The sequence below is a fragment of the Strongylocentrotus purpuratus genome, unplaced genomic scaffold (genome assembly GCF_000002235.5).
Source record: "Strongylocentrotus purpuratus isolate Spur 01 unplaced genomic scaffold, Spur_5.0 spur5_scaffold_1, whole genome shotgun sequence".
NCBI classification, from domain to species: domain Eukaryota; kingdom Metazoa; phylum Echinodermata; class Echinoidea; order Camarodonta; family Strongylocentrotidae; genus Strongylocentrotus; species Strongylocentrotus purpuratus.
The window spans coordinates 11,507,955-11,533,822 of record NW_022145594.1 but is presented as its reverse complement, the minus strand read 5'-3'; the positions used below and the strand labels follow the sequence as shown (position 1 = coordinate 11,533,822).

General features: G+C 40.0%; 1 protein-coding gene across 1 annotated transcript in view; it reads right to left on the bottom strand.

Moving 5' to 3' along the window:
- The window catches only part of LOC764665, a 102,061-nt gene that overhangs the window by 3,653 nt on the left and 72,540 nt on the right, over nt 1-25,868 (bottom strand). The window contains exons 68-94 of the mRNA XM_030978512.1: nt 24,232-24,459; nt 23,467-23,565; nt 22,374-22,547; nt 21,310-21,678; nt 20,384-20,497; nt 19,156-19,446; nt 18,198-18,416; nt 17,156-17,341; nt 16,606-16,833; nt 15,796-16,011; nt 15,243-15,371; nt 14,596-14,853; nt 13,778-13,906; nt 12,654-12,909; nt 11,832-12,046; nt 10,765-10,998; nt 9,150-9,401; nt 8,350-8,484; nt 7,468-7,617; nt 6,810-6,986; nt 6,067-6,234; nt 5,079-5,189; nt 4,090-4,275; nt 3,289-3,504; nt 2,493-2,774; nt 1,361-1,600; nt 615-881 (exon numbers count right to left, since the gene is read on the bottom strand). Coding sequence (XP_030834372.1) covers nt 615-881; nt 1,361-1,600; nt 2,493-2,774; nt 3,289-3,504; nt 4,090-4,275; nt 5,079-5,189; nt 6,067-6,234; nt 6,810-6,986; nt 7,468-7,617; nt 8,350-8,484; nt 9,150-9,401; nt 10,765-10,998; nt 11,832-12,046; nt 12,654-12,909; nt 13,778-13,906; nt 14,596-14,853; nt 15,243-15,371; nt 15,796-16,011; nt 16,606-16,833; nt 17,156-17,341; nt 18,198-18,416; nt 19,156-19,446; nt 20,384-20,497; nt 21,310-21,678; nt 22,374-22,547; nt 23,467-23,565; nt 24,232-24,459 — 5,529 coding nt within the window. The remainder of the gene's footprint in view (nt 1-614; nt 882-1,360; nt 1,601-2,492; nt 2,775-3,288; nt 3,505-4,089; nt 4,276-5,078; nt 5,190-6,066; nt 6,235-6,809; nt 6,987-7,467; nt 7,618-8,349; nt 8,485-9,149; nt 9,402-10,764; nt 10,999-11,831; nt 12,047-12,653; nt 12,910-13,777; nt 13,907-14,595; nt 14,854-15,242; nt 15,372-15,795; nt 16,012-16,605; nt 16,834-17,155; nt 17,342-18,197; nt 18,417-19,155; nt 19,447-20,383; nt 20,498-21,309; nt 21,679-22,373; nt 22,548-23,466; nt 23,566-24,231; nt 24,460-25,868) is intronic.

Sequence of the window (25,868 nt, the reverse complement as noted above, 5' to 3'; positions counted from 1 at the left end):
ATAAACACGCAAATTATAAAATATTTTATGCATATATAATTATAAAAATAAAAATAAGATCAAACATGAGATCAAACAAACAAGGAATAAGATGGTGTGCACCTCCTTTGACCAACTCACAACTGCACCCGTGTAGAATATCATTCATGAATTAAAAGATTGTCATACATTGGAAATCTTACAATACATGGAAGAACCAAGTTTTCCTCTATATGCTGTCAATATATTTCATTCAGATTTGCATAAAGCCGTTGTCCTTCGTTACTAACTATTTATCATGCCTTATATCGCTTCTCATAGCTCTTCTCACAGCTCAGTCTTCAGCTTGGTAGGTTTTGATCAGTAAATATTGTTGTTCTATATTTAATTTCATTTGTAGGGAGCAGGGGTGTGTAAGCTTCATGAAATGAGAATATTACAAAATGAATCTGTTTTACACATTTTGTTTTGCCACGTAAACAGCCATTATTTTCATACCATTAAGGTTTCTGGTTTAATATATTGCTTTCCAAAACTGGATGATCCTGGTATTAAGCCTATGGGGATAAGAGTATTCAGTATTCTTTTGGTCAACATGAGAATTTGGATAGAAAGATATCTTAGCAAAGCCTTACCTGCCCAGCATGGTCCGGAGACAGCGGTCAATCCAGTACGGCCACAGAAGTGACCAGCGGTGCAATTCCAGCATTGGTCAGCACCCATCAGACCAGTCTGGTTACTAAATGTACCCTTGGGGCAGCCCACTCCTGTGATGCTACCGGTCTCGCAGTACCGACCCGCTGGACACTCGTCACCTGTGACTCCGTCGATGGGCGTGGCACTGGACGCTCCCTGGGTGCAGTAGTGGCCTGGGGCGCAGTAGTCGAATGGGGTGATGTTTCCTGGAGTAAGGAAATAAACATGTAACATACAGGCAGCAAGAAAATTTGGTTTCTAATAATAATTTAATAATAATGTGTCTTGTTTACCCAGGGTAGCCTCATCAGTATTTATACTGTTCTCCCTGAGGGCCCTGCAATCATATCATTACCCAACTTTAGCTGAGCTACCATGAACAAGTGCTCAAGCACTCAAGGAATTTCTTCCAAACTGGTAAGTTCAACTATCATCAGACAAAATATAGGGTAACACATACAGTTAACAACTAAATAATTCATACCCCTTGTAAATTTGATATTTTTTGTGATTTTCATACGTCAAGAATGAAAGGTTGACTGCTTGGATTAGGGGCTTTGTTGAGTACTTTTAGATGTAAGCTTTAATATTTCACATTCTCATGAAACCCAAATCTGCACAAAGTTTACACATACTAAACAAAAAAAGAATAAGCAACAAAAAGAAAGAGTGACAATGATCATACCTTCTCCAGGGCAGTACATTCCAGGTTCACACAGCGTGCACTGTGTCTCGTTGTAAAGTCCAGTCTGGTTGCTGTATGTTCCTTCAAGGCATAGGTACTGGGTGCCGAATTCCGTTCCCTCGGGGCAGTATGACCCTCCTGGACAGATTGCGGGAACGTCCACGCCCCGGTAACTGCGGTAACGGCCGGTGAAGTTGCCAGATTCGGTGATGTTTTCGGCATCCAAGGTCTCGTAGTCCCCTGAAGCATTAACAAGTCAGAGAAGCAATATGACATTGTAGGCACAAATAAAATTTGTAGTTCAATATAAAAATAAGAAGAAAAGAATGATGTTTGTTCTGTTCTTGGACACATGTTCCAGACACAGTCTCTTCATGGTCAATTTCCTATACCAACTTGATTCCTTCCTTCAATCCAAGATCAAATACTACACCCAACTCTAATCCTTAGTCTACACCCGAGCTACAGCTCAATTGCAAATCTCTCCCTTAACCTACAATATATCCTTGATAAAAACAGAAACCCAGACACAGGAGAAAATATATCACCCAAGGCATTATGATCATTCTTTCTACCTACTTTCCTGTTCACAATTTGCTTTAGAGTAGGAACTTCAGGGAACTTATCATAGCCGCTTTGCACCACATTGTGACATTGTCATGACAAGCATTATGATCATCCTTTCTTACTGCTTGTATTTGAAATCCAACCTAAAGTTTTTGTTGCAATAAAGAAATACTACTACTAATAATAATAATAAAAATAATAGTAATACCACTACCAGCGCCACTACTGATACTACTACTACTAATGCTATTAATAATAACAATAATATTAATAATTTTTTATAAAAGTTATTGTCCTAATGGGAGACTAATGAATATTAATAAGTCAGAAAAAATCAGGAGAGCTTAGATATTTGTTCTAGTTCATCGTGACTGTGCCATGGACCAGTGATGGTCTGGTGGTAGAGTTGCTGCCCGGCAAGCAGTAAATGGCAGGTTAAAATCCCGCTGGTTCAAAGATTTTTTCTGACTTGTTTTTCAATTACAGATCGATAAATCGATCTTATTTACTGGGTGTAAGCCACAAATACGTTTTAACAATATTCATTAATTTCTCTATTACTCACCAAATGCCTTGCAGTAGGACCCCTCGGGGCAGACATCACAATCGCTCTGCTTCCAGTGGGGCTGGTAGTAGCCCGACGGGCAACCGGTCTGGTTCCAGCTGCCCTGCTGACAGAAGTGCCCGGGGCTACAGGCCAGGTCCGTCGGCTGCGACGTGTTCTGGCCCTCGGGGCAGTAGTAGCCAGCGGCGCACTCGGCCGTAGGGCTGTCCAGGCCGTAGTTCTCGCAGTACATACCAGCGGTACACAGCAAGCAGTCGCTGATGTTGGTGTTCATCGAAAATGCTGAAAATATATAAATTAAGAATATTATTTATCAAAAAGCCTTTAGTAAACACCATGATGTACGGTTAGTGAAGTAAGTATTAATATATTCTTTCCTAAAAGAAAAGTTTTCAATTGCCAATACACAACAGTGAACATCTACTATAATTAGATTCATAAAGTCCGCTTCCTTGGAAAAGCATGTTAAGTCTACCTGAGGCGTGAAGCAACTACACTATTAAACTAAAAAAATGCAACAAGATTCATGTACTGATTGTTTTCATTGTCCTTTCTTTGTAATATTTTACAAATTTTATGTTTTACGTAACAACTACAACCTTATTGTTCTTTCATACACATATCGATGTGAAAGGCATATAAATTCTAGATTACCTCTGAACTTTCAATGAAGTTTAATAGTTCCCTTAGAAATTTGGCAATTTAGATAACTACTCTTGCATTTCTTATGAGACACTCCTAACAGCCCATAAAACGTTCAATTTGGGCGTTAAGAAACGTCAAACTTCAGACTTACGTGAGAATGTTCCTGGTGGGCAAGGTTCCTCAATGGTTGTTCCCTCGGGGCAGTAGTATCCCGGTGAGCAGGTCACGGGGTTGCGAACCTCCGCGCTTCCGTTGCAGAAATATCCCGCCACGCAGTCACCGTCGGGGATGGCGTTGGCGTAATCCTCACAGAACTCTCCAGGAGGGCATTGCAGTGGTTGGTCTGAACCTTGAGGGCAGTATGTACCTGTGAGTGAGAGAGAAGGGAAGGATGAGGACAATCAAGATTCAAGATTCAAGATATTTTATTGTCATAAAAAAAATACATAACATTTGTTTTCGGACATTTGAAGGTGCATACATGTAGATAAATATATAAATACAAACAAAATAATCACATATTTAACATAACATTTAACAATTACCACAATATTCAGTATTGTCAGTATGTTGTATTAAAAGAATAAGATTATACTGAGGGAGGCAGTGCAATTAAAAAGCTTGTTTCAGACCTTCATAATCCTATTACCAGTTGATGAAATTGATAATATTAACTGCTGTGGTAAAATAAAATTGGAAATGATGTAACCTGACTACAACTGTAAAGTCATTTTACTTCGACTTGCTTTAAAGTCCCACTGCACTTGCGCCCTCTATATAGCAAACAATGCCTAATCGGTGACAATTGGTCCCCCATCATCTTCTTTTTCTTATGTTAATTGAGAGCTTATTTGATGAGCTAACCACCTGTCAGTGACCTTGCAGGGAGGTCTAATCCCTCCTGACCAAACTAGTGCAGTGGGGCTTTATTATAACAAAGTATTCTCCATACCTGGTGGGCATATGTCTCCAGTGCTGTTGAGCGAGTAGACTGGACAGTCCACCATGAGCTCTGAGATGAGAGTCTCATTCACCTCCGGTTGAGGTTTGCTGCTGTAGGCACCCCGGGTGCAGTACCAGCCTGGGGCACAGTCAGCAGTCGGGACATCGTTCCCATCGCCTTCACAGTACTTGCCAGCTGTAGAAAGAGAGAGAGAAAGATTAAAGATCAATCAGATATTGCCCTTCAAGTTGACATTTCTCTTGTAAAAATAAAACGATCATTATACACTGTTCATAGTACAGTGTAGAGAGAGTGAGAGATTAAAGATCAATCAGCTATTGCCCTTCAAATCGATGTTTTTCTTGTAAAAATAAAACAATCATAATACCCTGTTCATGGTACAGTGAAACAAGTATATAGAGACCGCTCAAGGGAAACATGAAAAGTCAAGGATGAGACAGAGAAATTTTCAAAAAGGAGGAAGATAAAATGGAGGTCCGGCGGGGGTTAAACGTAACAGGAAAATATTTTCCTTGAATTTAAATTATAAATTTGAGAAATATTTGTTACCCCATTTTGCTTAAAGAGACTCTATAATTTGTTAAGATGAGAGAAAAATGCTGCTGAGGTAGTGAGGTCAATGGTAGATGTACAATTAATGATAATCTGAAAGTTTAATTCATGTTTCTCGTCTTGAAATATCGAAATCGGTGAAAATCCGCCGAGGAATCTCAGCCCTGTGGTCTTCATAGGTGGGCAGTCTTTACAGGTTACTTTAGAACAGGTTTCCATGAGAAACCATATTCAAGGGAAATAATAAAATGTGGCCTTCCTATACAGGTGGTAGCTAAAGCAGGTTTGACTGTATTTATAAAGCGCTTTTACCAAATGTTTCAAAAGTGCTTTTTGAATACACTTGTTGAAGGCTAAGCCCCAAAATCACAATTACATCACAAACATGGCCTATTAAGAACGAAATTTTGTGTTTAGAAACTGACCTGTACAAGGCATACAGTCAAAGACGTCATCGGCTCTGGTCCTGTTGTTATATGTCCCTGCAGGGCATGGGTACTGTGTGGAGTATTCCGTTCCAGTTGGGCAGTAATAACCTGTTCAAAGACAAACAGATGATTGAAATAAAATATTGTTCACATATGACGAAGTGAACACTTCAAGTATTGATCTAATCTCAAGGCTCATATACACATCTATGTCAACCACACTTCCTGTATACATCTCCTCACTCTTTCAGCAACAGAGAACATCATATTCCCTTAGGTCTTCATCAGCTCCTACCTTTGTCATTCCCAAATCCCCTAAACAGGCTGGTTTCAAAACCTTTCAGTCCACGTCTCTGGAACAAACTCCCCTATTTCTTAAGAAACAGTACTTCATTAGATTTCTTTAAAAACTGAAAACATACCTCTACAACTCCTCTTAAGTAATTGTTGATAGACTAGGAGACAGCGCCTTGTATCCTTTGGAAAAGGCGCTATATAAATTCAATTATTATTATTATTATTATTATTATCCCAAACACCATTTTGGTTAAATCGTCAATATTTATGAATGCCATTGACACCACTCTGGGATAACCCATGAAAATCAATCAGTGTTGGCTCATACTGACTTTTTGATGAGTAGTGCGCATGCGAGGTTAGTCGCTACTCTGCAAGTGAGTCACGTGAAGTCACGTGAAGACAAATTGGAATCATACCAAAGTTTTGATACACGATGCAAAAATCAGTGAAATTTCGGCAAGCGTTTAAAAAATACCAAACTCAATCCAGAGGTGGATATTTCAATTTTTTAAATATTTTTTTAAATGTTTGCCGATAGTTGCTATGTTGCTTTGCAACTACAGATGAAACACCGGAATGTGAGAAAAATCGATGATGTTTGCTTGCAGTGTACATGCAACTTCCACTAAATTTCTCACAGAAAAATTACAAACTGAAATGAAGAACGTATCGTCTAGAATATTACCTCTAGGGCATGGTGAATCCATGTAGGTGGTTGAGTTGGCGACGCAGTAGTAGCCTTGTTCACAGTCCAGGCAAGCAGCCTTGGTGGTGAGTGAGTTGTAGGTTCCAGCCTCGCAGGAGATGGGTTCTGGAGTGGCTCCGGGACAGTACGTTCCCTCTGGGCATGGTCCTAGGGGGGAGGGATTAACATCACACATGAACAACACAAGATTTCTAAAAATAGAGGTTTAAATGATTCTCATGCACAACACTTACAACCATCATAATTTTCAATTACTTTACAACAAATTTAATTCAATTCCCTCTTTCTTTATCAGCTGAGGCACAGTTTTTAATCCAATTATAAAATGTTTTATGTTTTTATTTTTCAGGTTTCTAACACAAGAAAGCAACATTCATTTTTCCTGTGTATTCACTGGATATAATTTTTGGCTGATTTGCATTTATGAAATTCAGTCAGTTTCTTTATAATTTTTGCGGCATATTTTTTCTGTTTACATTGGTGTTTATCATGTGGGCTATTTCTAATTTGTTCTTAATAAGTTTTGAAGGATAAATTTTGTTCAGAGAAATTGTCAATCAATTTAAAGTCAAAGATAGAAGTAATAAGCAAATATCTTAGTCAGAAAGCTTCAAAACAAATCTCTTAAATACACACAGCTCCATGTTAACATCCTAAAAAACAAAGAAATTATTATAAATCAAATTATAACATTAGTGCGAACAGGCTCTGAATCAACGTACCTCCAACTCCAGTGTTATTGCTGTTGGGGGCGGGTGTGTTCACACCAGTCTCACAGTAATATCCTGAGGTACAGGGTCCAGTCACGTTGACCCTACCCGGTGTGTCGCAATAGTATCCAGGGTCGCACTGGGCACACTCGTCTGCTGTCGCTAGCTCCTCTGTTGGACCGTAGGTACCTGACCACACAGAAGAATCATACCACAGAGGTAAATTAAGAATGTTAACTGCATGCATATCTGGCTACACGGAGATGGGGTCAATTTTGTTGTTTACTTATTTCGATCTTGAGGCATAAAGATATTGCTATCTCTCTGGTATGGACTGTATTTAAGGGGGCGGCTGTACCAATATTTCTCAAGGATGGATTTGAACTGGTTACACTTGTTGCACTGACTGCTGAGTCTGGTAAGGAATTCCAGTTGTTGCAACTTCGTACAGAGAAGAAATTTTGACAAAGCACAGATTTACACTTTGGCTACCTTACTTTCATTGTGGTATAGCAGTTGTTGTGGTATAGCAGTTTATTCATCCGACTCTCAATAACAGGGTCGACTCCATGTGGCTCATTTTATAATTCTATTTAGTGTTGTGCCTGAATTCACTGTTTACTTGATTTGTCTTTACCAAAGAAAGTTGGATCGCCATGCATTGACTTACCCATAGGGCAAAGGTCATCGGGTAGCGCCGTTCCCAGGGGACAGAAGTATCCCATTGGGCAAGGCAGCGGGTTGATCTTGTTGGAGTAGCAGTAGTAGCGGGCGGGACAGGTGTAGCAGGCATCGGCTTGGGTGTGGTTCATGTAGTCACCTAAGAGAGAGAGAGAGGGGGTATTGCACATGAGGTAAAAAAAACATTATTCTACAATATATGAAGATTTACATATACACTGTATGTATATTACCTTTTTTCTATCGCGAAGTTTGTAAACAAATACACATATAAACAACTTTCAAGAATATTGTTCTTTCAGAACTACTTAAAAACCAAAATCTTTGGATGTAAATACAAAATACTTTATTTTTACAGTAGTACAAGAACACCCTTCTTTTATATAGGGAGATACAGTTTATGAGTACATGTGAGAACATGTAATTCATGAAACTAAGACAGAAGCATGGGGAAATTCATTATTGTGGCACAAAATGGAAAATTTATGATTTCAAAAAGTGAATATTGGTAGTGAAAGAATACCATCAATTCAATTCAAATCTTTATTCAAGCTTTATAATAAAAAATGACAATGACAACAAACAATCTAATGGATAGGACCCCTAAGAAGCAGAAATCTGCTTGTAATCGGGGCCCTGTAACAAACAAGTTAATTAAACAGTTGCAAATTAGACTTAACTACATACCGGTACATGTAGCAATCTTCAGATCATTAATCAACCATAACTCTTTCTTTGAGATTCAATTTTCTTCAAAATTTATTCTATCTTCTCTCTCCCTCAGCATTATTCAAAGCCCCTTCCTGGGCATGATCTCATTTAAACATGATTTCAACTTGAAACAGTGCCCTAATTCTGTAACTCTACCTACCATCTGCGCAGGGTTCATAGTAGCTGCTTCCTTGGACACAGAATGCTCCTGCCGGACAAACATCACCGGTATCACCGCCCATGGGTGTGGCATTATCAGCCCCTCCCACACAGTAGAAACCAGCATCACAGTCACCTGGCAGATACAAAGGTCATATGACATTGACAGATTAAACTGTTATTCTCTAGGCATCCCTTCATACAATGATTCTGTTCTATTAACACCTTATGCGTCCATAAATGTCACCATTCATCGGCATGGCATTCTGGCCGACAGCATCAGTCACCTTATCATTAGAGTCTCAAAAATATTAATAATAGTAACAGTATAGTAATAGTATGTTTGGCACTTAATGCTACAGTGTACGTTTACATCAGCATTAATAATACCCTGGTTATTGGATTCAAATGCTCATCTGCACATGACTTTGCCGCACACATTTCAATCTAACCACATCACATTTGTATCCTACCCTCCACCGTGAACCACCAGGGTGGAGAGTGGCAAATGTAGATTAATGTCCTGCCAAAGGACACTAGTGCCGCCGCGGGACTCGAACCTCGAACCATGTAATCCACAGTCCAGTGACGTTTCCACTAGACCACGATACCTCTAGAATGACAACTGCACCTCAAATCCAAGTCTCACCTGTAAATTTATTGTATTACTTGATAAAAGGAGACATGTGCAACTGATGTAACAATCTTTGTTTTACTTTGTTCAAATCTATTGTATTTTTCTTGCTCAAGAATGATTGAATACAATTTTTCTTTGGAAAAAAAAGAAAAAAAGAGTCTCACCTGTGTAGTTTGTCATGCCCTGTTCCGCACAGTACTTGCCGCCGGGGCAATCCAAGCAATCGGTCAAGTTGGCCTGGTTAGACAGAGGATTGTAGGTCCCCGTTGGACAGTTCTCCGGTGCGGGGCTACCCTCGGGGCAGTATGACCCAGCGGGGCAGTCGTCACCGTAGCTCTCCCCAGAGGGGTTGGGATTGATGGCCCCCAGAGTGCAGTAGTGGCTCTCCTGACACTCTCCACTAGGGGTAGTCAGTCCTGGGGAAATTTAAGATGGTGGAAACATGTAAATCATACATTGTTTCAATTCAATATGAAATTTGATTTGATTTGATTGATTTGATTTGATTTTCTTCTGCATTCATCTAAAAACAGAGTTTTTCGATAACAATGATAATATAAAGTACAATAAGTATTTTTTCTGGCAATGAATCATCAACAAGCTAATACGATTGGGGGTAGTCCTCAACAAATCATTTTGGATTTTTGACTACCCCTTCTACATTTGCTGATATTTTTCTCTATAAAACATACATTGTTCCATATGGAGTCACTTTAAATATGCTGTACATGTTCTATTATTGTATTGTATGTATTCTATTTTATGTATTTTCCTATATTAGGCATTTGTGGAGAAATAAATTAGATTGAATTGAAATTAAAATCTACTCCTAAATACAAAAATACAAAAAACACAAGAGTGGATCAAGTAGATGACTTGACACACTTCTAAGGGGGCGGAACAAACACTCAAATCAATATGAGTTAACTCCTCCATAGTATTGCTATGAAATCATCTTTCCTCCTAACGCTCTTCAATCCCCTTGCTATAATTATAATATCACATATAGATTTTTGGGATTACTTGATATCTTAAACGCTGCACACGTGTAGAAATTATTTTATTGGGTGATTTTACATTTCATAGGCAGTTAATCAGCACATCTAATCCTATCTTATTCTTTCCTTCCATTTAGCAATGATAATCCAGAGTGCAAGCTCAAACTAGGGAGCATTCTTCCGTCCCATCTTGTTTCTGCATTGCGTTCTTACCTTAAACTTTGTAGCAGTAATAAAATATGCACTGTTCACATTTGGAGAATAGCGTTGAAAAGAGCCATACTAAAGCTTTTCGACTTGCACTCTTCAGAGTAAAACGCAAGAATGAATGAAACAGAAAGCCGAAATCGAACAATATAAACGGAAATTCATAGGAACAAGGCGTGAATATATCAAGGTCTTATTGGCTGTCTAAGGTAACGGTAAATTAGGCTTATTGCCAGCCGGTTATACCGGGATAATCGCTAAATAATACAAGCGTCCGAACAAACTCTTTCTGTCTGCATAGAAGCAGGTCGGTCAACTGAATTTGTGATGCTTCGAGCATGCGCAGATGAGTAAAGTTTCTTGCTCGGCAGAGAACTTTGAGCCAAGATGAACAGTATTGTTCAGCAAGTGCTGAGCGATGGCAGAGTTGGCGTTGTCTGCCGTACGGACGTTTCCCTGTTTGCATGAGCGCGGGGGTTGTGAACGCACGCGGGTCTGGCAGTTCAAATGAAGGAAGGCACATGTTGTTTTACTCGATCTGCTAGTTCACATTTGGTAACTTTTGTGTTCTTACCTTCAGTTAAGCAGTAATAACCAGGGGTGCACAGTTCACACTCTGTAACGTTTTCCAGTCCCGTCTCATTACTGAACGTTCCCTGTGGACACTTAACCCCCTGGTCTGAACCCTTTGGACAGTAGTAGCCTGGCAGGCATTCGTAACCTGTCTCTCCGTCGATGGGATGGGAGTTGTTCGCACCGGACACGCACACAAAGCCCGCATCACACAGGTCCTTGTATTCGATCAAGCCTGTATTCGTAGAGAGAAGTATGAGAACGTTTTACATGAATGACTCTGTGTGAATGCAAAATAATATCAGAAACTGATGAAGAAATAAAAACTTTTTTCTACAATAGCTGCAATAGCATTTACACTATACTCTGGAACATGTACACATACACTGTACATACATTTTACTATACGCAATCTAGTAACTGTTTACAGTGTATATAATTTTGTTCAACCATGCTTCAGACTGCATACATTTTCTATTAAAAATAACCCCTAAAACATCACATTCTTCAAATTGACAACAAACTAAAATGCAAATTTATTCATTTTTATTATTACTATAAATTGGCAATCTTTATGAAACAAATGACATTTTGCTGTTCCAATGAATAAACGTATATGCTTATACATGGTTGTATGCCTTGCCTTGACGAGGTAAAGCCAATTCATAGCGTACTTCAAACGTTAGTATTGCCAATTTGAAGAGCAATGCTGATTCACCCCGCCACAAGAATACAAGACCTACCTAGATCATCGCAGTAGGTCCCTCCAGGACATTTGTGTATTTAAAAAAAAACTAAAACATCATGATCTTCAAATTGAACAGCCCATTCATAGCGTACTTCAAACATTAGTATTGCCAATTTGAAGAGTGATGCTGATTTACTCAGCCGCAAGACCTAACTAGATCATCGCAGTAGGCCCCTCTAGGACATTTTTTTATTTAAAGAAACCCCTAAAACATCACGATCTTCAAATTGAACAGCCCATTCATAGCGTACTTCAAACGTTAGTATTGCCAATTTGAAGAGCGATGCTGATTCGCTCAGCCGCAAGACTACAAGACCTACCTAGATCATCACAGTAGGTGCCTCCAGGACAGGCCTGGCAGTCATCTGCACTGTCCCGCTGGGTCCTGTTGCTGAAGGTTCCGTAGGGGCAGGGGAACTGCGTGGCAGATTCCGTGCCAGGTGGACAGTAGGAACCGGCTGGGCAGACCGTCGGGTTGACGACACCGTGAGATACAACGCCATAGAATGTGGCCGCTTCGTTTGCGTCGCAGTAGCTGGGGGTAAAGGGAAAGGAAGATGGTTTGGTTATAAGGAAACCGAGCACCAACTGGGGAGTATAGAGGGGAGGGGACTAATTGTAATCGTTCCTAGAACCAAATATCAACAAGAACACTTCAGCATAAGGTCTGGTAGCATCCAGTGGTGTAGTATAGGTATAGTCATTATGGAGGCACTGGTGTTGAGGGGGAGGGGTAGGAAGAGGGGGCTCTGATCTCCCTAAGTTTATGAAAAGGTAGAGTAAATGGCCATCAAGTGAGAGAAGAGATGGGATCACCATCATGATAATTCATGAGATTTGGAAAACGCCAAATACACTTGAAAAGAAATGCTCAAAGTGTACTTGTTCGCCACAAAAAGGTAATTGTTACCTACCTCCTTCTCTTGTTTTCGACAGTAAAGTATATTTGTATAGTAGCTGCGCTATATAAATTGATCTAATTATTATTAACCGCCCAAGGGAGACACAAAAAGTGGTCTTTGTAGACAGGTTCCTTTAGTACATGTTTCAATGAGAAACCATTTTCAAGGGAACAAAAAATGTGGTCTTGTAGACAGGTGGTCACTAAAGCAGGTTTGACTGTATCATCATAGATGACTTACTATCCTTGGCTGCACTCCTTACACTCCCATGCTCCTACTTCATCCTGGTACTCTCCGGACGGACAAGGGCTTGGGTCAGGGCTGCCCGTCACGCACAAGTGACCAATGGTACAGTTATACTCCTCGGGTGCGGCCGTGTCTTGACCAGCCGGGCAGTAGTAGCCCTGATCGCATTCGTCTGAAGGAGCGGTCAAGGCGTTGCCGGCACAGTACATGCCGGAGATGCAGTCCAGACAGTTGGAGCGTTCAGTGTTCTCTGTGGTAGGAAGAAGTGCGAGAATGCAACAACGAAATTATCAAAACGCTTTCGCGACAATCATTCAACATTTTGTGGTTTGGCTCAATAACTTTTGATTTCAGAACCCAACAAAATATAATACCAGAAGCAGGAGTACGAAGAGCAAAGAGAACTGATGTTCAATTACATGAGGTCCCATCATATTTCTCTTAGTTAAATCAGTACTCCATATTGACCACTTATCTTTGTTATTTATTATGTATTATTGAATTTTATTTGAAATGTATAAGTAACATGAGAAATGTGAAAATAAATTAAATGAAATGAAAGTAATTTATCACTTCTTCAGCTAAAAACCATCAAATGAGTTGCAGGAATTTAGTTTTTGGTTAGGTGCCTTTTCTGAAACTAAAGACTCTATGACTTTTCACATCTATACACATGTACGTGTAACACTTATAATCTACTCTAGGAGAACGTCATGGCAATCAATAACATCTTTACCTCTATTTCATCCATTGAAGGACTTGTGAATTCTTGGTAGTTTTGAGTCGTCAGGAATCATTAAAAATTATCTTGCTTGATGTAAGCATCGACCAAGGATTGAACCCAGATTTTCTCATAAGTGAGTCTAGAGCCTTTACAACTACATGTACACTACAGCTACACTCCTGGCGCTCGACAAAGTTCTATAAATACACCAACTTTGAATAAGCATCCTAATAAATATTCTATCAACGAAACACAAGAACACACAAGCAAGTTGATGGAGAGGTAATTTTCATGTGAGCCTTGACATGAAATTATTTTATTTAATCCTTCACCTTTACATGTTCATGTATATACACAGGTTTCTAACGATATGGCAAAGTTCTTTAGGACTTACGTGTGGTGTTAGAGAATGTCCCTGCCGGGCATGGCGTAGGTGTAGGCGATCCTTCCACACAGTAGTATCCCTCTGGACAGATACCATAGTCAGGATCAGGCTGGGAAGCACTACCATTACAGTAATAACCTGTTGGGAGATACAGACATAATTGAGTTTTTAATAATGATAATTATTATCTGTTCTGCTATCGGCTGCTATCGACTCAAGCATTCATGCTTATGATAGTTGGCCTCTGCATTAATCTTGATTATTTTACTTACCTCCATACTTTTAAGTTTTCAATTATATATATATATATATATGTATGCATTTTTATATGTGTTCATTTAAATTGTCACTCTTTATGTAAATCAATTATATTATATACTATTATTGTTATTTGAATGTTTTATATTTGATTTATCAATAAATGCAGAAACATCTGCTAAAAAAAATAGCGCATAACACATTATGATATAATCTCCCTACACGTTTCCAAAGAGCTTTTGAAATTATTACCCTAGCTTTAACTCTCGCAGCCATTAACAGCGTGCTTTCAAGGAATGATCCTACCAGGTACCCATTTACCCCACCTGGGTGGAGTGTGGCAAATGTAGATGAACACCTCGCGAAAGGACGTTAGTGTTTTTGCAGGGATTTAAATCCCGTATCTTGTGGTTCACAGTCCGGAGACTTATCAACTGAACCACAACCCCTCTATATTCTTTGTAATTACTGTATCTTCTTAAAGCACAAAACATCCCTGCCTGGTAAAGCATACTCTTACACCCAAAATGACCTTTCTATTTCTAATATAGGGGAGTTCCAACAATTACCTGCATCACAAAGAGCCTGAGGCTCAGCCAATCCATAGTCCATACAATAGGATCCGGCATCGCAGGGCACCGGGTAGTAACTTCCACTGGGACAATACGTTCCCGGCCAGCACTTGCCCCCAGTGTAATTGGTAAGGGGGCAAGAGCACTCGGACAGGTCGGTGGCGTTGTCTGATTGTTGGGGTTCGGCCATGTAGGATCCTCCTGTGCAGTACCACCCATCACTGCAGTTACCTGAAGGTGCGCTTAGGCCATCGGCTGCAAAGGAAGAAAAAAAAAGGATGTAGAATTAGATATTCTATTCATTCTGGCAATCGAGAATCCATGAACAATTGATCCCCTCGAGGACATTAGTACTTGACGTCATTCCTTCTGTATAAATGGTCGAACATTCTTGCATCAAAAATGGTTGAAGTCTCTTTCCCTATACCCATGCAAACTAGAAGGAATGTTCCATTTAATGCTACAAGGGTGTGCACACACTTAATTTCACAGAATTGACAAGGTGGACAAGAGAGACAGTCTTCAAGATCATTGCTTCCGGTATATACATCCCTGCTTTATAAATGGCTGAATCGTCTATCCACATATCCCTACATACTAGAGGACTGTTCCATTCAATTTTATAGGGGGGAGCACACACTTACTTTCACAGAATTCACCAGGTGGACAGGAGAGACAGTCTTCAAGATCGTTGCTTCCGTTGACCGGGTTGTAAGATCCCATAGGACATGGGTTCTCGTATTGACTGGCAGTCATCTCTGGGCAATAATAACCTGAGAAAGAAAAAATTTCAAATCGCATGTAGACTTTCACCTTTAACCTCTGGCATGATGGCAGAACAATGCAACTAACAGCTATGAGAGCTAATAGAAACCATCAACACAAAAAAAAGGAGATTCAATCACTTCGTCGCTGTTTTCACGAAGTGACGGTAGTAAAAAAAAAAATGCATTCACTTTGCGTTACGATTTTCCTTACTACCGTCACTTCGTGAAAACAAGGACGACTTATTCAAATGCATTACATTTCTTACCTGTATTATGTGCGAGTTGTGAAATACACAGTACCTCTCTATGACAATTTTCTTTTCAGAGATTAGATGTATCAATAAATCAAATCATAAAATCGTACCAACACAGCTAAAAAGGAATTTATTGCCAATTTGAAGAGGTACAGATTTGACTTTGAAGTGCTCACCTTCTGGGCAGATAGTATCCTCATATGTCGTTGCGTTCTGAAGACAGTAGTAGCCCTCGGGGCAGGCTGTGCACGTCTCCTGGGTTGTAAGCTCTGTGTAGTGGCCTGCGGGGCAACCGAGCGGGACAACACTGCCCTCGGGGCAATAGTGGCCCTGTGGGCAAATGTTGCCTAGTCCAGTGTTACCGACACCTGTCGGCTCTGGCATGTCCACTCCTGTTGTTGATGGTCAAGAACAAGAAAAGCATTGATAAATGAGGGGCAGGTTTCACGAACAGAAATGGGCTGGCCACAGTTCTGAGAAAATCTCAAGATGAGCCCCCCCCCCCCCCCCCAAAAAAAGGAAAAAGAAACAACAAAAAGATGCCCTTAGGGTCAAAAATTTTAAAGAGGGAACAAACACACAAGTATGACACAGGTCACATTTTAAAATTTGCTTAGTTTCAGTATTCTCATTTGAGTTTCAAAGGGGAAAAGGCACATGTGATTTCCCGCCAACATTTGCCACTCTCCACCCAGGTGTAGGAAATGGGTACCTGGTAGGAATTCTTTGCTTGAAATCTTTGAGCACCTTAGGACAGCTGGGCCAAAGCCAGGGTAATCATAGTACTTTGTAGGTGATTTGAACATCCCCTGATATGTAATATGTGTGCAACATGAATGTAGCTTCTCATTATAGTTATTAAAAAACTTATTATTATATTATTTATTATTAATATTTGTATTGTTAATATTATTAATATTATCATCATCACTATTATCATCATCACCATTATTATAATGATCATAGTTATCAGAATCCTCTCTTACCGTATTCACAGTAGTGTCCAGCCGAGCAGTTGCCCGAGACGTCGGACAGCCCCGGTTCCTGGCAGTAATTGCCCCCGTCGCACTGGAGGCACTGGCCCTCTTGGTATATACCCATCTGAGGATTGTAGGTGCCCTGAGGACACTTGTGAAGGTCAGCACCGGTCTTAGCTGGACAGTAGTGACCGGTGATACAAGGGTCAGCTCGGTCGCGATTCACGCAGTAGTATCCTGAAGAAGAAAGTTGGATAAAACAAGGTTAAAATTCAGAGGACACTTGTAAAGGTCAGCATCGGTCTTAGCTGGACAGTAGTGACCTGTGATACAAGGGTCAGCTCGGTCGCGATTCACGCAGTAGTATCCTGAAGAAAGGAATAAGGTTAAAATTCAGTTACTCAAGCCTATATTTAATCTGCATTTGCCACTCTCAACACTAAGACTATGACATCTCTTTGTAAATGCCCAGGTTCATTGATTAATTTATCAACCAATCAATATATTAATCAAATTCAATAATATTCTTTTCACTATCCAAACAAAAAGACAAACAGACCTTGAGGGCAATCATCACAGGCGTCTGCCCCAGAGTAATTGGTGTAGGTTCCGTTGGGGCAGTAGACATGGGTGGGGTAGCCTTGCTCACAGTAAGACCCAGGGGGGCAGATATTACCCGTCACGCCATCCTGTGGGGCGGGGTTGCTTGCTCCGAGGGTGCAGTAGAACCCGGCATAGCATTCACCTGAAGAAGGAAAAAGGGATTTAAAGTTTTTCTTTGATGGTAACTGAATTATTATATAGTTTGAATGGAAGTAACCAGGTACGTGCACAGCATGCATCTAACCATGTGCATAATACATGTATCCAATATTTAATGAATATATTCATACATTAATTGACTATACATTATTTATCACATTGTAGCTTTGTTTCTATTAGTACTAATTAGCATATATAAAATGACCATACTCTGTATTTCTATAGTCATTTAGCAAACTATGTACATGTATGTAAACTATCCTCTTTTGACCTAAACATAAACGGAATTATCGCTAATCAAAGAACGTAGTGCGAAAGAAAATTTCTCGATTGAAGAAGTAACAGCAAATGCCATATTAAGTGTACAGCAGTGGCATAGACCAGATGTAATCATCAACATCTTTATCACAATTATCATCATCATCATCATCATCTTCACCACTATCATCATCATCACCACCATAATCATCATCATCATCTTTATCACAATTATCATCATCATCATCATCATCTTCTTCATCATCACCATCATCACCATCATCATCACCAACATCATCATCACCATCATCACCATCATCATCACCAACATCATCATCATCACCATCATCACCATCATCATCACCAACATCATCATCATCACCATCATCATCATCGTCGTCATCACCGTCATCATCATCATCCAAAATATCAAAGTACAATGTATCCGGTTGTTGTTAAGAATGATTTGTACAATATGCATTTGATTTGAGAGAAAATAATAAAAAATATCTTTAAAAATCATCACCATTATCATCATCAACATCATCATCAACATCATCATTATCATCATCTGTACATACCTGTCTCTGCTGCTTGACCCGTGGTATTGCAGTACATGCCCGATGTACAGGGCAGGCACGCCGTATCGTTCGTCATCATATCGTGAGGCTGGTAGGTACCTGCTAGACATGGCTCTGGTGCGTAGCTACCCTCGGGACAGTAGTGACCGACTGGACACACGTCACCATAGGATTGACCTGTCGGGTTGGGCTCGATGGCCGCTAGTGAACAATAAAAGCCTGGGATTAAGAAGAAAGAGAGATTTTTGTAAGTTATGCATTGCTTTACAAACACATAAAGTCAAACCTGCTTTTAATCAGAACTAAAGACCGCTGCACACTATACGATCTGGCTACATCTGATTTTGGCAGAATTTACAACAGCATTTGATACAAACACTTAAACATGTAAAATTGATTGATTGGTTGATTGAAGGATTTTATTGAATATTATCCATTCTCGCAGTCCAAAGACTGAATCGCAATCGTTACAACAGTTTACAATTCTTATACATGATAAAAGAAATTATATAATAATTATTAGAACAGTCCAAGCAAACTACATGCATTGTTAAGTTTGATTAATAAGCAATGAAAATCTTAACTGAAACATTCTAAAATATGCTATTGAAAAATCTTGATGACAAGGATCTGAAAAGTGATATGATTAAGAAAATCTAAATTTTTGACCTTTGAACATATAAAAGACACAATGAGGGCAGCATTATTTTCATGACTTCTTTGAAGAGGAAAAGCTAAATCAGCTCAGAATTGTAGTGACGTCAGAACAGTAGTGCAAATCGTCTACGATTATAATCTGATTTTCTGACTAGAGGAGTTAATTGCAGGTTAATACATGTAGACAATCATTGAATTGAATTGATGTTGAAAGGTTTATTTTGTGAACAGGAAATTTGCTGTTATAAAAAGTGAAGAAAAATAAGTGAATGATCAGGAAGAGAAAAATCAGTTCCAGTACCTGGGTAGCAAGTCCCATTGGGTTCAGTCAGACCCACTTCCATGCAGTAATACCCCGGCCAGCAGTCCGTGCAGTTGGATTCAGCCGGCAGCTTGTCCACGTGACCGAACGTTCCCTTGGGGCAGTGAGCGGGGTAGGAGGACCCCTCTGTGCAGTAGGTGCCCTGTTCACAGGGGCCCCCGGTGGCGTCCAAGCCGTCGGGTTGGGGAGTGTAAGCCCGGAGGACGCAGAAGTAGCCCGGGCTGCAGAGGCCGGTGGGCTCGGTGATGTTTTCAGCCTCGCAGTAAAAGCCTGGGGTAAATGCAAATAAGAGAATAAGCGTATTAATGAAAACTGTAAATTGTGAATATGAACTTTGTGCTGCATACAGATTTTCTTCGTACATTGAAACAAGAGTCAAAGAGACGAACCATCAATGTTGTGAATACTCTAGAAATTCCAGCACAGGTGAATCAAAGTTTATCATATCTTTTAAAATGTGCAAAGATCTATCATTCTGTGACCGGTGACGGGCATGTAGCATTTAATATGAAACTGCAAACACACTTATCCTTTATATAGCATGATAATATACAACAAATAATTTTTTTCTTAAATACAAAATTAATATATATAGCACAGTACTATAGCATAAATCCCAAAACTTGTTTACAGAATATCAAATTATACAAAATAAGTGGATAAAAAAAGCTTTCACATGGCATTTGTAATACTTTACTGTTTGCATCACCTCTTGAATGACCATAAAGACATATCTATCCTATTAATCAATCATGTTCCATTGCTTGGAGGCTGTTGGGGCGACAATGAAATGGACCTTGAGACACAGGTTCTCCATAACTGTCAGTCTTTCCCTCTTTCTTATCCCATCAGATCCTCCTTGCAAGATGGTGCTACCTAAATTATTCTTCCATCTAGTTTAATACCCAATGTAGTTGTCTTCTTTTAACACTTGTGATGAGATAACATGCTACCCAAAGATACACCTAACTTCTAATATTCATGGTGATAGACCCAGGGGCAGACCAGCCAAGAAATGGTTAGATTGTGTAGAGGCTGATTGTGCTACTAGATGTCTGGGATCCCTCACAGAAGTGAAAAGAACATCACAAGACAGGAAGATCTGGCTTGAGGTCATGAAGTAGGAGCCATCACACATCTTCCAGATGGTGCGGAAGGCTTAGGTCAAGGTAGGTCAAGACATGTTCTGAGAATGAAAGAAACTGACCTTCGGGGCAATCTCTGCATTCCGCCTCACTCTCCAGACCTGTGGTGTTGCTGTAGGTGCCCACTGGACAGGGGAACTCCCGTGATGTCTCTGTACCATTCGGACAGTAGAAACCTGTGAAGAAAATAAGTCCATTAGTGTTACTGGACGTATTCTTGTCTGTTGAATATTGGCAGCGGGACAGGGCCAGCTTTCATCCTGTGTGTTGATTCTGTTTTAAAGGTATAGACCATTTTTGGAAACGCCTTCCTCTCAAAAAATGAAATGGGAAACTCTTATTACCAAACATGTGAAAGAATTGTTTCGACTAATACGTGATAAAAATTTTGCCGGGTAACCGCCTACTATATTTAGTAAATTATCATATCGATCCGGCCTGGATAGATATTGCGAATGCACTTCAACGTTGAACATTTGGGCATATATTTCTGCTTTTTGCAAATTTAGGTTGAAGTATTGCAATCTAAACATCTGAAGGCAATATTTAAACAATATTCAATGGATATTTTGCACCCAAAGCTCTTGAACCGCAATTTTACCACTACCGGTCTATACCTCTAAACATGTCTTTACATATTAAGACAAATTTCCCACACACATTGATTTTTTTCTTTATGTTAGTATTCTGTTTTTGTTTGTTTTTTGAAAGTCTTATGTTCTCTTGTGTCATTTATTCTAGTCTCACTTTCTATCACCACTGCAATTATCACTATGTAATCTATTGAGTTGAGTTGATGTATTATTATCCAGACGTTCAAATACAGTAATATAACAATAATAACATTAATAAATGTATGTTGAATGCATGTAATGTATTGAGAGTCTGAAGAGCATTAACCCTGTGTTAAAGAACATAATTATTGCCTTCTGCCTCCAGACAATGTGTAGTATGCATGTTACGATACAATTGATATGTAATTGTTTACCTGCAGGGCAAACCTTGGGCGTGACCACACCATGCGAGGGTGCTCCAACGCCGCTCTGCTCCTCGTCGATAGCCTCGTTACTATCACAGTACGAGCCTGCAGGACACTCCACACACTCGCCCTGCTCCACGAATGGCTGATACTCGCCCGAGGGGCAAGGGATCTGATCAGGGCTACCCACGGGGCAACGATGACCGGAGAGACACTGGCTGCCGTTGGGTTGGGCAGCCGTCGAGCTAGCGTGGCAGAACCAGCCGACGTCGCATTCCGCGTTGGGCAAGGCTCGGCCCCAGCCTGCACAGTACATGCCAGCGGTGCACGGCTGGCAGTCGTCTTCAGCCTGATTGCTGTACTGGTTGGTGAACGTTCCTACAAAAAATCAAGTGACAGAAGAAACATTTTATCATATTTACATGTAAAATCAATAATACATTGTATGTTACATGTAGTAAATAAAGCCATTCACCTGTAAATCATGGTTGATGTACATAACGGTCATATTCAATTCAATTCAAGCCTTCAATTCAGTGATAAAAGAAACAAAAATATTTCATCATATCTATATTTCATGACATAAGGTGCATAATAATATTTCTCTTCTTGATGTTGACCTGCTGTAATGCATGACATAAATCAGTTGCCCATATTAGAGATCATGTACAGTACAGGTGAATGAGTAATACATCGTATGTTACTTGTAGTTATGTACTGGAATTACAGCCATTCACTTGTGAATCATGGTTGATGTACATACAATTGTAGCTCTCATATTCAATTCAATTCATCCACAATAGTATTCCACTCAGAAAAAAACAAATTCAATAACACATTTTTCAGATGCTGTACACCATCTATGCCTGGTCCAAATTCGTGACATGAACTAATGCACAATAGCAAGTTTGGGTGATTCTTGCAAAATTTCAGCTGTAAAAACGTGCGCCATCGGCAACAACAAAAGTTTAAATTTCCAGTACTACAGAGTGTAGTAAAAGAAAAGTATTATAAGCCAAATTTAATATACATGCAAAAGGTCAAATACGGGTCAAGGGGAGGTCAAAGTTCACCTGGTTTACATGGCCGAGCATCGTAGCTTCCCTCCGGGCAGTAATGTCCCTTAGGGCAGACATCACCTGTGGTTTCATTGTCTGGGTTGGACAAGATGGTGCTACCGCTGCAGTAATGGCCGGCCTCACAAAGGCCGCTGACATTCGCAAGCTCGTCATAGCGGCAGTAATACCCTGAGGAGAAAATTAAAGGCATCGTATAACAATGTTAAATCTGAGATGCATGGCCTAGGTGTTATCAGTGTCTGTGATATGGTGTAATATTGAAGCCCTAAACAAATGCCTCAAAAAAGTAAAAATCTTCTGAGTGACCGGTTTTACCTTATTTGTTTTCCCCAATGAAAATTGATAGAGATTTTTTTTTTTAATTTTTCCAATTAAAAAATATCTTGATAATCAGACAGGCTATCGGCTTGTAAAAGTCATGGGATTCCTGACTGACCTAAAGATTTATAAGTATGATTGTAGCATGAGCTAAATCCAGGACTCTGAAACAATGTTATTGAGTCACTTTAAGCACATAATGAAATCATACGTTGTAAAAATATGTCAGTAAACATTCAATTTAATTCAATTATGGGCCCTGTTTCATCAAACTTGTTATTAGTAAAAAGATACGATAATTGTTATAAGCTACTGAAATCCTTGCATTTGATTGGCTCTGAGAAGATTTGTCATAGATCTGTTGCACTTGTTATTGATAAAATGTTTTATGAAACAGGGCCCTGGTTCACTAGCAATTAAAGAACATGAAAAAGGTCAAATGACCTGACCAGTAATCTTTCAGTTTGCGATAAAAATATTAATGTTTCAATATATCGCAATTGATACAGCAAAATATTCACATAATTTAAGTGAGATTGAATGAGAGCATATCATTTTGTTTTTACCATTTCACGCTTATCCACAAATTTACCAGTATGATCAAAATGAAAAATTGCTAGAATACTATTGTTACAATTTCAATATTTTGCCATGCACCTCACACATTTTTCAATCCAATGAACAAAGAACTGCGTCATTCCAATAGCCTAAATGCAGGAGCCAGTCGGTCAAAGGTTTAATGGGTTCTCAATACGTGTCAATGACTCACCGGGATCACACTGTATTGGTTGCGATGAACCGGCCGGACAGTACGTTCCGGCAATGCAGCGCCCTCCTGTGGTGTCATTAGGGCAGGCACAGCCAAACTCTGTAGACAAAGACAGAAAACATTTGTTTAAAAATAGAATTATACACCCTGTAGATCTGTTTCGGCAATGTCTTTTGTGGGAATGGGCCGGTAACATTCCTGTAAAGTGGCTTAGTGAGATGTAGTGGCCACAAAAGATGTATCCTGAACGTAAACTGCATTGAAAATAACAAATGTTATGCCACTGAGGTACAACTACATTTTTATGACATGGAGCTCGCAAATACATCAAATATCTTGATTAGGCTTAATATTATCACAACTTGTAATGCACTGACATCAGCAACAATTACGCCTTATGCATTCTGGGTCCTGTAACACAAAGATTGAATTGCGATCAATCGTAAGAAATGTACAATTAATTGAAAGAGCCAAAATTAATTTGAAGGAGAAACAGTTGATTTTTGGGAGATGTAATAATTTCATAACTGTTTATGTTACAGGGCTGTGAACATGGTCCTGTTGCATAAAACTTACCATTGATGGTAATTTTGCCATCACTGGTAACTACCATGGAAACCTTGATTTTGATTGGCTGTTGAGCCCTGTCACTATGGTAGTTGTCATTGATGGCAAAGTTAAACTTTAACCATCAATGGTAGTTTTATGCAACTGGGCCTGTCTTTTCGTGCCACTTCATTGAGCGAAGCTACTAAAGCCACTCACCAGTATCGTTTCCTAGAGATGTTGGCATATCCTTCCAGGCTCCCAGGATGCAATACCAGCCGTCAGAGCACAGACCAGCGGGTTCTTCCATTCCTCGTTCAGGGCAGTACATTCCGGGTGGGCAGAGCTCGCAGGCATCCACGTTACTGCCTCCCGTAGCATTGTTGAACGTTCCATTGTTGCAGGGATTCTGAGCCGCAAACTCGGTGTTCTGCGGACAGAAGTGACCTGCGGAAACAGACGGAAAAGACATTTAGAGGTCAAGATTGTAAAAAGTAGACAGCTACAGAATCTTAAATGGATTTTTTTTTCATCACAGGCTTCATTTGCCGGTGAATTGGTGGTTTCAATAGAGCTCTGAGTAGAAATTTTTGTTTTTTTCTTCTGAGGGGTGGATCCAGATGAAAAACTAGACTTGGGCTTAGATTCATTAGGCATTTTGATCTCACAGGTATTTATAGCAAGTGTCTACTACTAGGACGCCATCTTGAATCTAAGGCTTGATTTATGGGTAATTTATTTTGTTGAGGTATTGTTGTCTAGTGGATACGCCTCTGGACTGCGAACCACAAGTTTTTTTTCCACTGAAGGAATCCTCATTAACATCACAGCTGCTCTCCTTGAGGGCCCTGCAATTATTTACTACCCAAGCAATAGCCCAGTACCATACCTGCCAACCTGAGACAAGAGAAATTAGGAGTAAATTTTCAGGATGGACTACGAGGTCGCGAACCACTGAAGGATTGGGGTAGTAGCCCGTAGATTGGGGGGGGGGGGCAGAGATGCCAACCCTATAGGATGGCTGTCAGTAACATTTACCATATTTGTCCGTAACAAATGGGGGTCTTTCCGTAACGCAAGACACCGCAGCATAATTTTCGCGCAAAACGTACACAAACACCCAATCACTCTTACTGCATTTCGAACCTACCATATTCAAGTCCAAAATAAAGATGTGCATAAAAACGTTTTTAAAAATCTGTTTCCAGTCAAAGGATCTCCTTCTCGGGTACTCGCTCTTTTGAGTGAATCCTTGATAATATTCAGGAAGAAAACACCTCGTTCAAGCGTCGAATGGCAAATTTGAATCCACAGTCAAATGGCAGAGCTCGTATTCTACACACGCACACGTACACTCACCAGTACCACAGACACACCATACAGCCCAGGCCGCTAGGCCCGGCGTTCATGAACAACAACACACCGTATACCGCACTGCACTTGCAATGCGCCCGCTGAATCACCGAAGTCTTCGCTACTATATTGCGGGCGCCATGCGCACGATCATCTACCCCCATGCTCCCCTCAAAAGGCACGAACGCACGTAGCATACGTAGCGGCCGTGTTGTTTTGGAATTAAACAAGATGGCGGCGGACGGACCATGTGCGCGAAAGTGTCTATCCAGTGTAGTCAAATTCAGTGAACCTATGAGTGAATGCGTGCGACATGCAGCGCTGTGTGCGGAGGCTATGTGATAAGGCGGCATTCGCTATATAAAGTACTTTTGTTTATCGTTTCCCCGTAAGGCGTGATCTGGTTATCAGTGCTGTGTTATGCTTTAGTCTTATGCAACAGTCGTTTGTTTTAAAAATAGTTTAAAATTACAAAAAATCGGAGTTTTGAGGCATGCAATCGG